Source organism: Cherax quadricarinatus, chromosome 15, assembly GCF_038502225.1.
Source record: "Cherax quadricarinatus isolate ZL_2023a chromosome 15, ASM3850222v1, whole genome shotgun sequence".
NCBI lineage: Eukaryota > Metazoa > Arthropoda > Malacostraca > Decapoda > Parastacidae > Cherax > Cherax quadricarinatus.
Genome location: NC_091306.1, coordinates 40,350,032 through 40,363,947, shown reverse-complemented (window position 1 = coordinate 40,363,947; position 13,916 = coordinate 40,350,032). Strand labels below are relative to the sequence as shown.

The window sequence follows — 13,916 nt, the reverse complement described above, 5'->3', positions numbered from 1 at the left end:
ACTCCATCCCTTGTGCAGTTGTGATAACTTTTATATAGGACAAACTGGAAAATCTCTTAAGACCGGAATTAAACAACATAAATATTCAATATCTAGTGGACAAGAATCCAGTGTTTTGTTCATTCATGTCAGGGATTCAAGATATTCTGTAGTTTGGACTAATGATAAAGAATTACTTTCCAGTAATTCTTCACTTCTAAATATTGTGGGATCATCTCTTATCAAGCATGATGCACAACTTATTTAAAAAAAACATTTTTGTGTTGTAGATTCTAGAATCGAGAATATTCTTCATAACCTTAAAGGTCAAAATATATTTTTCTCAAAAAATACAGTGTTCTTTGTCAGGTCAATAATTTAACTTCATGTTGGTTATATGTATGTGTGGGTTAGGTTTGTGCGGGATCTGTTTGTGTGAAGTGTTGTCACTTCTCCGATTGAAGTGTTACATCAGCTTCTTCCATATGAATTGTTCTTCTCTTGCATTTTCTTTATATTCCTCTGAAGATTTGTAAACACATGAAAGCGCTCAGGTTTTATTTCCCTTGTTCAGTGTGGCAATTTTTTTTATATTTGCAATCACACGTTGTATTGTGATTTCTTCTATATATATAAGTAGGACGCTTTGATGGCTGAGCTGTGAACTGTGTCAAGTTAAAAGATGAAATGAACACCAGCTGTGCTCTGAGGTCTCTCTCTCGTGATGCACGTGGGGTACACGCATAATCTAACTGAACACTAAATAAAAGACCTAGCGAAGAGGATTTAGTTCTATGCTATAGACGTCATATGCTAAGGATTTGGCGCACTTATACACACACAGCTGGTACACTGGTACACATACAGCTATTACACTGGTACACATACAGCTGGTACACTGGTACACACACAGCTGGTGTACTGGAACACATACAGCTGGTCCGCTGGTACATACACAGTTGGTACACTTGTACACACATAGCTGGTCCACTGGTACACACACAGCTGGTCCACTGGTACACACACAGCTGGTCCACTAGTGCACGCACAGCTGGTACAGTTGTACACACACAGCTGGTACACTGGTACACACACAGCTGGTGCACTGGTACACATACAGCTGGTCCACTGGTACATACACAGTTTGTACACACACAGTTGGTCCACTGGTACATATACTGCTGGTACACTGGTACACACACAGCTGGTGTACTGGCACACATACAGCTGGTCCGCTGGTACATACACAGCTGGTACACTTGTACACACATAGCTGGTCCACTGGTACACACACACAGCTGGTCCACTGGTACACACACAGCTGGTCCACTGGTACACACACAGCTGGTCCACTGGTACACACACAGCTGGTCCACTGGTACACACACAGCTGGTACACTTGTACACACACAGCTGGTACATTGGTACACACACAGCTGGTGCACTGGTACACATACAGCTGGTCCACTGGTACATACACAGTTTGTACACACACAGTTGGCCCACTGGTACATACACTGCTGGTACACTTGTACACACACAGCTGGTACACTCGTACACACATAGCTGGTCCACTGGTACACACAGCTGGTTCATTGGTACGCACACAGCTGGTCCACTGGTACACACACACAGCTGGTCCACTAGTACACGCACAGCTGGTTCACTGGTACACATACAGCTGGTTCACTTGTACATACACAGTTTGTACACACACAATTGGTTCACTGGAACATACACAGCTGGTACACTTGTACACACACAGTTGATACACTTGTACACACACAGCTGGTCCACTGGTACATACACAGACTAAGTTTCAGTGTAACACTGGTTCGTCTCTTCCTCAGGTCAGGAGCTGTTGCAATGTGAGTTTGAGGAGAGTTTGTGTGGATGGTCACAACCCAGCACTGAGAGTGGGTACTCCTGGGTCCTGGCCAGAGCCTCGCCACACGCACGACGCACAGGACCCATTACTGGTAAACTTACAACCTCCTTATGCCACGCTCTCTCTCTCTCTCTCTCTCTCTCTCTCTCTCTCTCTCTCTCTCTCTCTCTCTCTCTCTCTCTCTCTCTCTCTCTCTCTCTCTCTCTCTCTCTCTCTCTCTCTCTCTCTCTCTCTCTCTCTCTCTCTCTCTTTCTCTCTCTCCTTTCTTTATCGTCCTCGGTTAAACTATTTCTTTGTCCATTTGTTGGCTTTTTATTACCCTTACCTGTCTGTGTATTAGTTGTCTATGATTGAACTGGCTATATTTTAGTTGTCTGTGTCTCAGACTGTTTTTAGTGTTTGTGTCTCGCATTATCTCTATCTTTATGCTCTCCATCCGTTGATTTTTTCCATTCTCCTCTGCCTTCCATGGATGTTTTTCTCACTTCTTGTTGACTAGATCGTTAAATATTTTTCTCTGTATACTTTGCATATCCATTATATTATTTGTATGTGTATCACTTTGTATTTGTCTTTGCTTAATCTTTTGACATTTGATAATCTCATTGTGGAACAGTCTACCTAGTTGGGTTATTGAGGCTAGGACTTTGGGTAGTTTCAAATTTAGGTTGGATAAATACATGAGTGGGATGGGTTGGATTTGAGTGGGACTTGCACATCAGAGCTTATTTCTTGGGTGGCATTGAAAATTGGGTAGGTCAAATGTTTGTTAGTGGGATGAATTGTAAAGGACCTGCCTAGTATGGGCCAACAGGCCTGCTGCAGTGTTCCTCCTTTCTTATGTTCTTATGTTCTTATGTTTTGTTATTTTAGATCGCTGTATCTCCCATTCGTATCATTCCTATTTATGTATCCCTCTACATTGCTTCCCCTATGTCTCACCGACCTTCTTCTCATCTTCTGCTTGCCACCCGATACCTACGTCTCATTTATCCACAAGCTTTTTCTTTTATCTAAGGAAAAGAGTAAATAATAACAGAGTGGAGAGTCAGGTAGGTGGTTAAGTTAGGTAAGATTTGTCAGGAAACAAGGTAAGTGTTTTCTGACTCGGGTTTAGTCATATGATGACCCACACCTGGAACTTTTGGTTATCTGCCCGAGGCCTTCAGCTGGCTTATAAATACAGATGTACACAAGTTATGATACAGGTGTACACAGTGTTCCTCCTACAGGTTATCCTGACGTGGCTGGCTCAGGTTTCATCTTCGCTGACTCTCTACACGGCTCTGAGGGAAGCACCGCTGACCTGCTAAGCCCTCCACTCCTCCTGCCGGAGGGACCAGATCCATCCCTCTGCTTCAGGTGGGAGTCGAAAGATAAAAAAAAAAAAATCACGTGGATCAGTGGTAGATTAGTACATCAGTGGTAGATTAGTATATCAGTAGTAGATCAGTAGATTACTGGCGAATCAGCACACCAAAGTATGGAAGTTCGCACACAACCTAAAGAACCTTGTCATTAAGTCTCGGGCGACCCGAGACTTAATTAGGGGAAAACTCATTTATATATAATTAGATTCAGAGTTATATTGCCAGGTTTAATATTGTAGGTTAATATTTTTCCACGGTCAGTAATCCAAAGTGTTGTTGTATATCACGTCTGGCTGTTTCCACACAAACATCACCTCTGACAACATCGGAAGAAGGTAAACTTCACCTTCCACCGTGACAACACATGCTTGTTAAAAACCTGTGTCGTGAAACATTTTTAGGTTGCTGGGAAGCATCCGCTGACAAGTTCTTTCCAGATGTGTTGCAAGTCTTGCAGCGAGGCAACACTCCTTTCCCCCTCCCAGGATGCCACCCACAACAGTTAGCTTCCACATAATGAATTATGTACTATTAGGTGATCAGGGGCAATGGGATAAAGAGCACTTGTCCGTCCACACGTCTCGCCCAGTCTAAGAATCGAAACCATGTACTTTTGATTTTGAGAAGAACACAAACCCACTGAGCTGCTGATCCATAATTGTACACTCTTGTTATTATTATAAATATTAGTAATACAGTTTTTACACTCTGAAGGAAGAGTGTTAATGTTACAGTTTTATAACTGTAGTGTAAAGCACCCTTCTGGCAAGACAGTGATGGAGTGAATGATGGTGAATTTTTTTCTTCCTCGGGCCACCCTGCCTTGGTGGGAATCGGCCAGTGTGTTAATAAAAAAATATTTAATAATAATAATAATAATAATAATAATGAAATTATTATTATTATTATTATTATTATTATTATTATTATTATTATTATTATTAATCAACAATTATAATACGACACTTTATTACACAGCATAACACATTACAACACATACATAACACACCACATCACACAACATAACACATTACAACACACACGACACCACAACATAACACAACATAGCACACTATAACACAACATAACACATTATAATACAACATAACACACTATAATACAACATAGCACAATATAACACACTATAACACAACATAACACACTGTAACACAACATAACACACTATAACACAGCATAACACACTATAATACAACAAAACACTGTATTACAGCATAACACACTATAATACAGCATAACACACTATAATATAGCATAACACACTATAATACAGCATAACACACTATAATATAGCATAACACACTATAATATAGCATAACACACTATAATATAGCATAACACACTATAATACAGCATAACACACTATAATACAGCATAACACACTATAATATAGCATAACACACTATAATATAGCATAACACACTATCATACAGCATAACACACTATAATATAGCATAACACACTATAACACACTAACACAACACATTATAACACAACAGAACACACTGTAACACACTAACACAACACATTATAGCACAACAGAACACACTGTAACACACTAACACAACACATTATAACACAACAGAACACGCTGTAACACACTAACACAACACATTATAACACAACAGAACACACTATAACACACTAACACAACACATTATAACACAACAGAACACACTATAACACACTAACACAACACATTATAACACAACAGAACACACTGTAACACAAGTCTGAAGTATCACCGTTGTGCTGCGTTTACACTTGAGTTGCCGCAACAATACTTTTGCGTTACAGGTTCTCTGTCTTCCTCTTCGGCGCTCACGTGGCCAAGGTGTCAGTCCACACCTACCAGCTGCTTCCCGACGCCACCACCCACACCGCTGAGATCTTCCACGCCGTGGGCGGCAAGGGCCTCAGCTGGATGCCTGTGGGAGTGACGGTGGGTCGTGAGGACCTGGCCGATGCCAGAGTGCCCTTGGTTCTCGCAGTTCGGGCCACTCGTGGACCGGGAACAGAGGCCGACATTGCTCTGGACCACGTAGCTGTCCTGGCAGGTTCCTGCCACCTGCAACCGGTTCTCGATCCGTACGTCACCCTCAACGCGTCCCTCAATTACTCGGACGCCCAAGCGCTGTCTGCTGGGGTGGCCCTCACGCCCATGGCCCCGCCAACGGAGGTCCAGGACACTGCCGAGCCCTGGGGGCCCTCGCCGGACCCGTGTGGGGCCCTGGGCTCGTGTATGGCGTGTGTGGCGTGGGAGTCGGGCGTGGAGGAAGAGGAGGTGGAAGAGGCAGTTGCGTGTACCTGGTGTGACCTGACGCAGACCTGTGTGTATAGTAAGAGCCCAGCAGCTGCAGCATGCCCACACCACCTCACCGTCCACCACAACACCACGGTGTGTGTACTCACCTAATTGTACTCACCTAATTGTACTCACTTAATTGTGGTTGCAGGGGTCGAGACTCAGCTCCTGGCCCCGCCTCTTCACTGATCGCTACTAGGTCCTCTCTCTCTCTGCTTCCTGAGCTTTGTCATACCTCTTCTTAATACTATGTATGGTTCCTGCCTCCACTACATCACTTGCTAGGCTATTCCACTTCCTGACGACTCTATGACTGAAGAAATACTTCCTAACGTCCTTGTGACTCTTCTGAGTCTTCAGCTTCCAGTTGTGACCCCTTGTTCCTGTGTCCCCTCTCTGGAACATCCTGTCTCTGTCCACCTTGTCTATTCCCCGCAGTATCCTGTCCGTCGTTATCATGTCTACCCTGACCCTTCTGTCCTCCAGTGTCGTCAGTCCGATTTCCCTCAACCTAACCTAACCTAATCTAACCTAACCTAACCTAACCTGCGTGTGTGTGTGTGTGTGTGTGTGTGTGTGTGTGTGTGTGTGTGTGTGTGTGTGTGTGTGTGTGTGTGTGTGTTTACTAGCTTTAGTTCCCTTCACTTCTTGCTTCTATGTTATCCTTTCATCTGTGTCTCACCTGTCCTCTGATTTTATCAGTACTCATGACAGAAAGCATGTTTCCTCCCTTCTTTCTACTCTCCCTTTCCCTCCCTCTCATTCCTCTTTCCCTCTTACTCCTTCCCTTCTGATCCCTTCTCCTCTGGTTTCCTTCCCTTCCGCTAATTTCATTCCCCCCTCTCTGAACTCATCTGCTCCTCTCTGATCCCCTTCCCGTCTAACCCCATCCCCTTTGATTCCCTTCCCCTCCCTTTTAGCTAAAGGACCTCTCCTCTCACTTTTCTTTATCACTTTTCTTTCCTCTTTTTATCAGCCCTACTACATCCTCTCTTGTTTTCCTCGTACATAAATGTAGCTACGAGACATTATTGCTCCTAATAAACACTACAATATCTTGCACATCTAATCAGATTTCACATAACCATGAAATAACAAAACACTAATAAACCATACACTAATAAACCTTGGACGTAGTTGCGTAAATATATTCCCAAGCATCTTTGTCATGATCCGGGTGTATCTACTTCTCCTGCAGAAGTCGCAGCAGCGGCGGGGTCCTGGGTGGTGCCCACAGCTGGTGCTACGTCAGGAAAGGCAGGTGTTGGTGAGTGCAGGATCCTCGCCCATCCTTACCTTCCCAGTCCACAACATCCAGGTCAGTCAAAATGTGCCTATTTTCTGTCTAATACAACAATTTCCGCATATTCTTCTTTAAGGGACACGTAAGTTTCCCTGTCTTCTCATATCATGTTCATTTTCCCACTATAATCTACTTTGTCCATAATTACTATCACAATTGCTTTGTCTGTTTCGTAAAGTCCAGGATCTTTCCTTAATTCATGGTATAACTTCACCTAACGAAAGCAAACAGAGTAAATGCGATAGTAATTATAGACAAGGTAGATTATAGTGGAAAATTGAACATGTTATTAGAAGACAAAGGAAGTTGCGTGGCTCTTAATGCATTGCTCTGGGGCAGGGGTTCTTAACTTGGGGTATCCAAACCCCTTGGGGGCATGAGAACCAAATAATGGGGGTATGGGAACCAAATAATGGGGTATGGGAACCAAATAACGGGGTATGGGAACCAAATAAAAAAAAGTAAGTTGTTAGTTTAGAATGAACAATCAGCTGTTGTGCTGCTGGCTGTCCATACGTACAGTAAAACCGATCTATTGACATCTTTTTGAAGTCACTCTGGTACCTAATTAAACCGGTGATAATGGTGATTTCGACAGACTGGTGAAAGGGGTGTGTGGACATATTGGGCAATCCATTGGGGTTTGTATCGTAAAAAGGTTAAGAATCCTTGTTCTAGATATTATAATAAGAAGCAGTTCCTGTAGCACCACGCGTCGCACATATCATGTTGCCTCTAGGAAACATGTTTATATATTTTCACTTTAGAGTTTTCCAAAAGCATTGAATAAAATTTCTTTCTCTCTCTCTCTCTCTCTCTCTCTCTCTCTCTCTCTCTCTCTCTCTCTCTCTCTCTCTCTCTCTCTCTCTCTCTCTCTCTCTCTCTCTCTCTCTCTCTCTCTCTCTCTCTCTCTCTCTCTTTTCCTCTCGATTTTCACTTGGCTCTTTCTCTTTCCAGCCCTTGCAGACAGAAAGTGGCTGGATCTGTCTATTTGAACCTCTGGAAGATGAGGCTGGTGATAACCAGGAAACAGGAGCAGAAGAGACGAGAGAACTCACGGAGGAAGACGAGAAGAAGGAAAGGCAGAAAAAGGAGGAAGTAGACGATGAAGAAGAGGCCAAGGAAGCACTGGAGAAGAAACTGAAAGCGGAGGAAGACTTCGACTTCAAGAAGAAAAAGGCGGAAATGAAAAGAACAAGGAAAGGGTGGAAGGTGACACGTGAGGGCAGCCTGCGTCTACCTGGCCAGTTTCAGGTAGGTTGAGAACCTGTAGAGGTGAGTTGGAAACCTTCACACAAGTTAGTTAAGGAGGTGCCTTCATGGGTGAGTTAAGGACCTGCATAGGTGAGTACGGTGCCTTCATGTGTGAGTTATGGACCTGCATAAGTGAGTACGGTGCCTTCATATGTGAGTTAAGGACCTGCATAGGTGAGTATGGCGCCTTCGTAGGTGAATTAAGGACCTGCACAGTTGAGAATCTTTACAAGTTAATAAAGAACCTGCATCTTCACAGGTGAGTTAAGGACTCACACCTTCACAGGTGAGTTGATGACATTCACAGGCAAGTTCAAGATCTTCATAGGTTAATTGAGGACCTAAATCGGGAGTTCCCTCTTTTCTGGCTGCTAACTAATCCCTCACTTGTCTGTGTAATAGCCAGTTTTAGGCTTAGTATCAAGTATCTCTGGTAGTTTGGCAAACACACAGATGATGAGCAAACTATACCACGGGCGGGGATAGAACCCGCGATCAGAGAGTCATGGAGAGTCTGGAGTTTAATGAAGAAAGTGGCTATATAAGGTTGACAACATTCTCTGCATTTAGTTTGCTCATCATGTCTCACGAAATCGTAATGACACGGTTGTAAACAAACCATACCACGGGCGGGGATAGAACCCGCGATCAGAGAGTCATGGAGAGTCTGGAGTTTTATGACTCTCTGATCGCGGGATCTATCCCCGCCTGTGGTATGGTTTGTTTACAACCGTGTCATTACGATTTCGTGAGACATGATGAGCAAACTAAATGCAGAGAATGTTGTCAACCTTATATAGCCACTTTCTTCAACAGTATGTACCTGAGTGTCCTCTTAATGAGGAATATAGAGATAGACAGCATAGTAATCCATGCGTTGTATCACTATATCTTATTAACGAAAATAAGATAATAGACTTTTTTGCAAATAGCCAAAATTTGCTTGCAACATGTGAACTATATATTGTAAATTTATATCCAGATATATTTATGTTAACCCTTTCAGAACCTGGTTTTTTTCGACTTTTTGTGTATCTATATTTCTTAGGCTACAGTCCACAGGTCGAATATACAGTAAACTAACCACATTGATGACACAATCTAAATCTCTCTCGAGTACCTGACTGTCACAAAATATAAATATCTGTCACACAGCCGTCCCTGGTTATCTTATAGGCCTACTATCAACTCAGCACTCTGCCACCCTAAATTATTTACAAAACTGAGGCTTTTTTTATTATTTTTTTTAAAATATATACCTTACTCACCCAGCCTTTCTTAAATTAATCGGTCATGAACTCAGTTTAAGTCGTAATGAACGAATGTTGATAAATAAACGGAGCCTCTTGTCCACCCTTCTGTTTATCAGTCATGAATATTGGTTACACACTGGACTTACACAGTTGAGTTATACAGTGGGGTTACACAGTGGGGTTACACAGTGGGTTACACAGTGGGGTTACACAGTGGGTTACACAGTGGGGTTACACAGTGGGGTTCCACAGTGGGTTACACAGTGGGGTTACACAGTTGAGTTATACAGTGGGGTTACACAGTTGAGTTACACAGTGGGGTTATACAGTGGGGGTTACACAGTGGAGTTATGTCCTAATTACAAAATGGAGTTATGTCCTAGTTACACAGTGGAGTTATGCCCTAGTTACACAGTGGAGTTATGTCCTAGTTACACAGTGGAGTTATGTCCTAGTTACACAGTGGAGTTATGTCCTAGTTACACAGTGGAGTTATGTCCTAGTTACACAGTGGAGTTATGTCCTAGTTACACAGTGGAGTTATGTCCTAGTTACACAGTGGAGTTATGCCCTAGTTACACAGTGGAGTTGTGTCCTAGTTACACAGTGGAGTTATGTCCTAGTTACACAGTGGAGTTATGTCCTAGTTACACAGTGGAGTTATGTCCTAGTTACACAGTGGAGTTATGTCCTAGTTACACAGTGGAGTTATGTCCTAGTTACACAGTGGAGTTATGTCCTAGTTACACAGTGGAGTTATGTCCTAGTTACACAGTGGAGTTATGTCCTAGTTACACAGTGGAGTTATGTCCTAGTTACACAGTGGAGTTATGTCCTAGTTACACAGTGGAGTTATGTCCTAGTTACACAGTGGAGTTATGTCCTAGTTACACAGTGGAGTTATGTCCTAGTTACACAGTGGAGTTATGTCCTAGTTACACAGTGGAGTTATGTCCTAGTGTTTGCTTATGTATCTTTCTCAACCAACTTGTCGGTAGTTATTACTCACGTTTATACCAAATGTTAACACAGAAGAATGGAATGTTTTTTTTAAACTTAATAGAAGTGAGAGTGATGGTGAGTCAGGAACTGTCCTGAGGTAGATGAATATTATTCTTGATTCTGTCAGAATCACACAGGTGAAATGCTGTATCATTTAGTCTTTGTTTTGGCGGGTTAATAACGTGCTGCTCTAATATTTAACTCCAGTTATGGTATAAACCTTGGTAATAAATACCGACAAGTTGGTTTAGAAAGACACGTAAGCAAACACTATGAAATATTTATTAGAAAACGTTTCCGTCCTGGGACCTTGATCACTTCTAACATACAGGTGACCTTCTCCCGAATTTCCAACCTGAATGTCAAAAACAAAAGCATGGCTTCCTTCGATGTCACAGCCCTCTTCACCAACGTTCCTACTGACGCTGCAATCAACATTCTGAGACAGAGGCTCACTGAAAACCACGACCTCCCTTTACCTCTTCTAGATTTCATCAGTCTAGTGGAACTTTGTGTTAATTTCAACTTCTTCAAGTATCAGGACAACTGTTACAAACAATGCTTTGGGATGGCAATGGACAGCCCGCTCAGTGCTGTGCTTGCCAACCTCTTCATGGATAACCTGGAGACAGAGAAATTCAGCATCCTCATTCCCAACACCGTTACCTGGCTAAGATACGTTGATGATATATTGGTTTTCTATCCGAGACGTCTCAATATCCAGGCCCTTCTCAACAAGATCAATGCAGTTGAACCATCAATAAAGTTTACACTTGAACTCGAAAATGATGGCAAACTTCCTTTCCTCGACGTTCTACTGTGCAGATCTCCCGACAGTGACAAACTTCTCTTCAAAGTGTATAGAAAACCAACCAACAAGGACGATCTTATACACTTTTATTCACACCAAGACACCCGCACTAAGAGAGGAGTCCTCATCGGCTTTTTCTTGAGAGCTCTTCGCATCTCCAGCCCTTGTTTTCTAGATGAAGAATGCACTTACATAACACAAGCCTTTACACGTCTTCAGTTCCCATTTTTCTTCATCCGAGATTGCAGACTCAAGGCACAAGCTATCCTCAACAAACCGCCCATGGAACAGCCCCCTAAGCAGTTCATAGTACTCCCATGTGGTGATGTTGCCACGAATACTCGCCGGGCACTTGCTATGAGTAACATCAACGTTTCCTCCATAAACACATCATCTATCAAAGACCTCACTACGAAACGCAGCCTCACACCTCTAACTTCTACAGCAGGCGTCTACACTATCCCCTGTGGGTTCTGTCCCAAGAAATATGTAGGCGAGACAGGCAGAGACCTTGCAGTCCGCCTGAATGAGCATCGAAATGCCTCTAACAGAGACGATGTAAGGTACGCCTGTGTCCTCCACAGAGACTCCACGGGGCATTTGATGAACTGGAATGAGGCACAACTCGTTCTCACCGAACCAGACCTCAGACGCCGACGGTGCCTAGAAGCCTCACTAATCGCCGTCACCGACTCTATAGAACGCAACACTGGAAACTACAAAATTTCAAAAACATTGGCATACATGATACTTAAGCACCACCAACCCAATAACACAGGAGTCACGTGATTTCATCGTCTACCCGTCCTCATCATAGGTAGAGGTTGTTTTGATAAGGACCTGCCTCTCATGGGCCAGTAGGCCTTCTACAGTGTTCCTCCATTCTTATGTTCTTATGACATTCCTCAGGGTCGAGTATTTGACATGGGCGGCGGTGTTGGCACTGGCGTGGGCATCACTACAGGTGTGGGTGTGGGATCCATCAGGTGCGGAGACGGTGTGACAGAGTTGCGCCCCTCCCCTGCACGCCCATACGCCCACTACACAGTGAAGCTCCTGACTCCTGCTGGCGCTCTGCTGGACAACCCTGCTGACGTCAGATGTAAGTACCTGCTGTCTCTGCTTCCTTCTACACATTACAACAAAAAATGTGTATTTTTTTAGAAATAAGCAGAAAAAGTGTTGGAAAGAACACTTATTTACACTTCAGGACATATATTAAAGGAAACGTTTCGCCAGGAGAGGCAAAACGTTTCCTCGAATAAATGTCCTAGGTCTTTTTCCACATCTTGTCTGTATCACGGCACTATTTTTTAGAAAAAGTGATGCTTTCGTAAAGAATCTTAGAAGTGACTCGTGAAAAATTAGGGTTGAAATGATTACCTTTTCTAATGATTGTCTGAAGGATGCATGACGGGACTCAGAGAGCAAGAGTAAGGTAAGGAGATATGGAGATACTTAGTAAACTGGAATAATGCAGTGTGTAGTAGTAGTAGTAGTAGTAGTAGTAGTAGTAGCAGCAGCATCAGTAATAGTTGCAGTAGTAGCAACTTTTATTAAGAGCATCTGGAATATATTAAATTTTAGCTGAGGCGGCCATGTTTTGTACCACAGATGTTGTTTACGCTTTATAAATTTCGCCATTTTCATAAGTAGGGCTTTAAAATGACATTTTTTAGGCTTGGCTATTCTATGTAAAGCAAAGAAGGTGGCAGGAGTATATTGGTGGCTGCAGAGTAAGTCAAGTATAAAAATTTAAGGGTATAAATGAGGAATGTATTAGTCTTGTCAGGGGTCGGAGGGAGCAACATTGTTTCCTTAATCGAGTTGTATTTGTTTTGAAGGATAATTATAAGTTGGAAATGCTCTCTGGTGTTCTTAGTATGGTTCGGAATAAAATTTAAATGGTTAAAAAGTGAGGTTAGAGATATAATTACGATTTTATAATATAAGGCAGAAACCTCTTGGATCTAAAATATAGCCCAGATTTTTTGTCTAGAGAGGAGGCCTGTAATTACCTGTTTAGTGTTATGAATTTTCGTGTAAATAAGAATTTAGGGAGAGACTATTTTGCGCCAGTGTGCTACCAGCCATGATCGAGGGTGGATGTGGCCCTACTTGCTCTGAATAGGAACATTTATCTCGGCCTGGGACTGATATGTAAAGATATTTTTTTGTAATCTTAGAGGATAATACGTATAGAGTTTGTGAACTATTGAGAAACAGACTACAGAACTCCTGAAGCTTCAGGCTGAGAGATAAGTATGTACACTATGAAAAAGGTGTAAGATAAGGAGGTATGGTGATTCTTGCAGTCACGGTGCTGTGACTTGTTGAATAATGTTGGTTCTTGCTGACAGTGGTGGTGTACGGGTGTGATCTCCTTGCTTCCTCCTGCCCCTCCTGCGCGGCCGTCAACTCTACCTTCTCCTGTGGGTGGTGCCTGGCCACCCGTTCCTGCACTACCCACGCCCACTGCCTCGGAACCTCCTGGATAGGCCCTGGGAGATCATGCGACTCGGAGGAGAACCTGAAAAGCCTAGGGGAACCCTTATCGGAGCCTCGGCTGGGCCTGGGAGAAGTACTTCAGCCGCTGGACGAAGACGAGGAACACAAGCTTCACAAGAACGATCTGAGTGAGTTGTTCTGAGGGTGAGATTGTTCGCCTGAGGGTAGCCTTGTTCACCTGAGGTTGGATTGCTCACCTGAGGGTGAGGTTGTTCACCTGAGGGT

The 13,916-nt window shown here is 43.1% G+C and overlaps 1 protein-coding gene across 1 annotated transcript in view; it reads left to right on the top strand.

Moving 5' to 3' along the window:
* Positions 1 to 13,916, top strand: part of LOC128703340 (uncharacterized) — a 352,588-nt gene that overhangs the window by 328,057 nt on the left and 10,615 nt on the right. Inside the window, exons 28-34 of the mRNA XM_070085304.1 lie at positions 1,830 to 1,958; positions 3,100 to 3,229; positions 5,053 to 5,653; positions 6,759 to 6,878; positions 7,821 to 8,117; positions 12,093 to 12,285; positions 13,544 to 13,819. Coding sequence (XP_069941405.1) covers positions 1,830 to 1,958; positions 3,100 to 3,229; positions 5,053 to 5,653; positions 6,759 to 6,878; positions 7,821 to 8,117; positions 12,093 to 12,285; positions 13,544 to 13,819 — 1,746 coding nt within the window. The remainder of the gene's footprint in view (positions 1 to 1,829; positions 1,959 to 3,099; positions 3,230 to 5,052; positions 5,654 to 6,758; positions 6,879 to 7,820; positions 8,118 to 12,092; positions 12,286 to 13,543; positions 13,820 to 13,916) is intronic.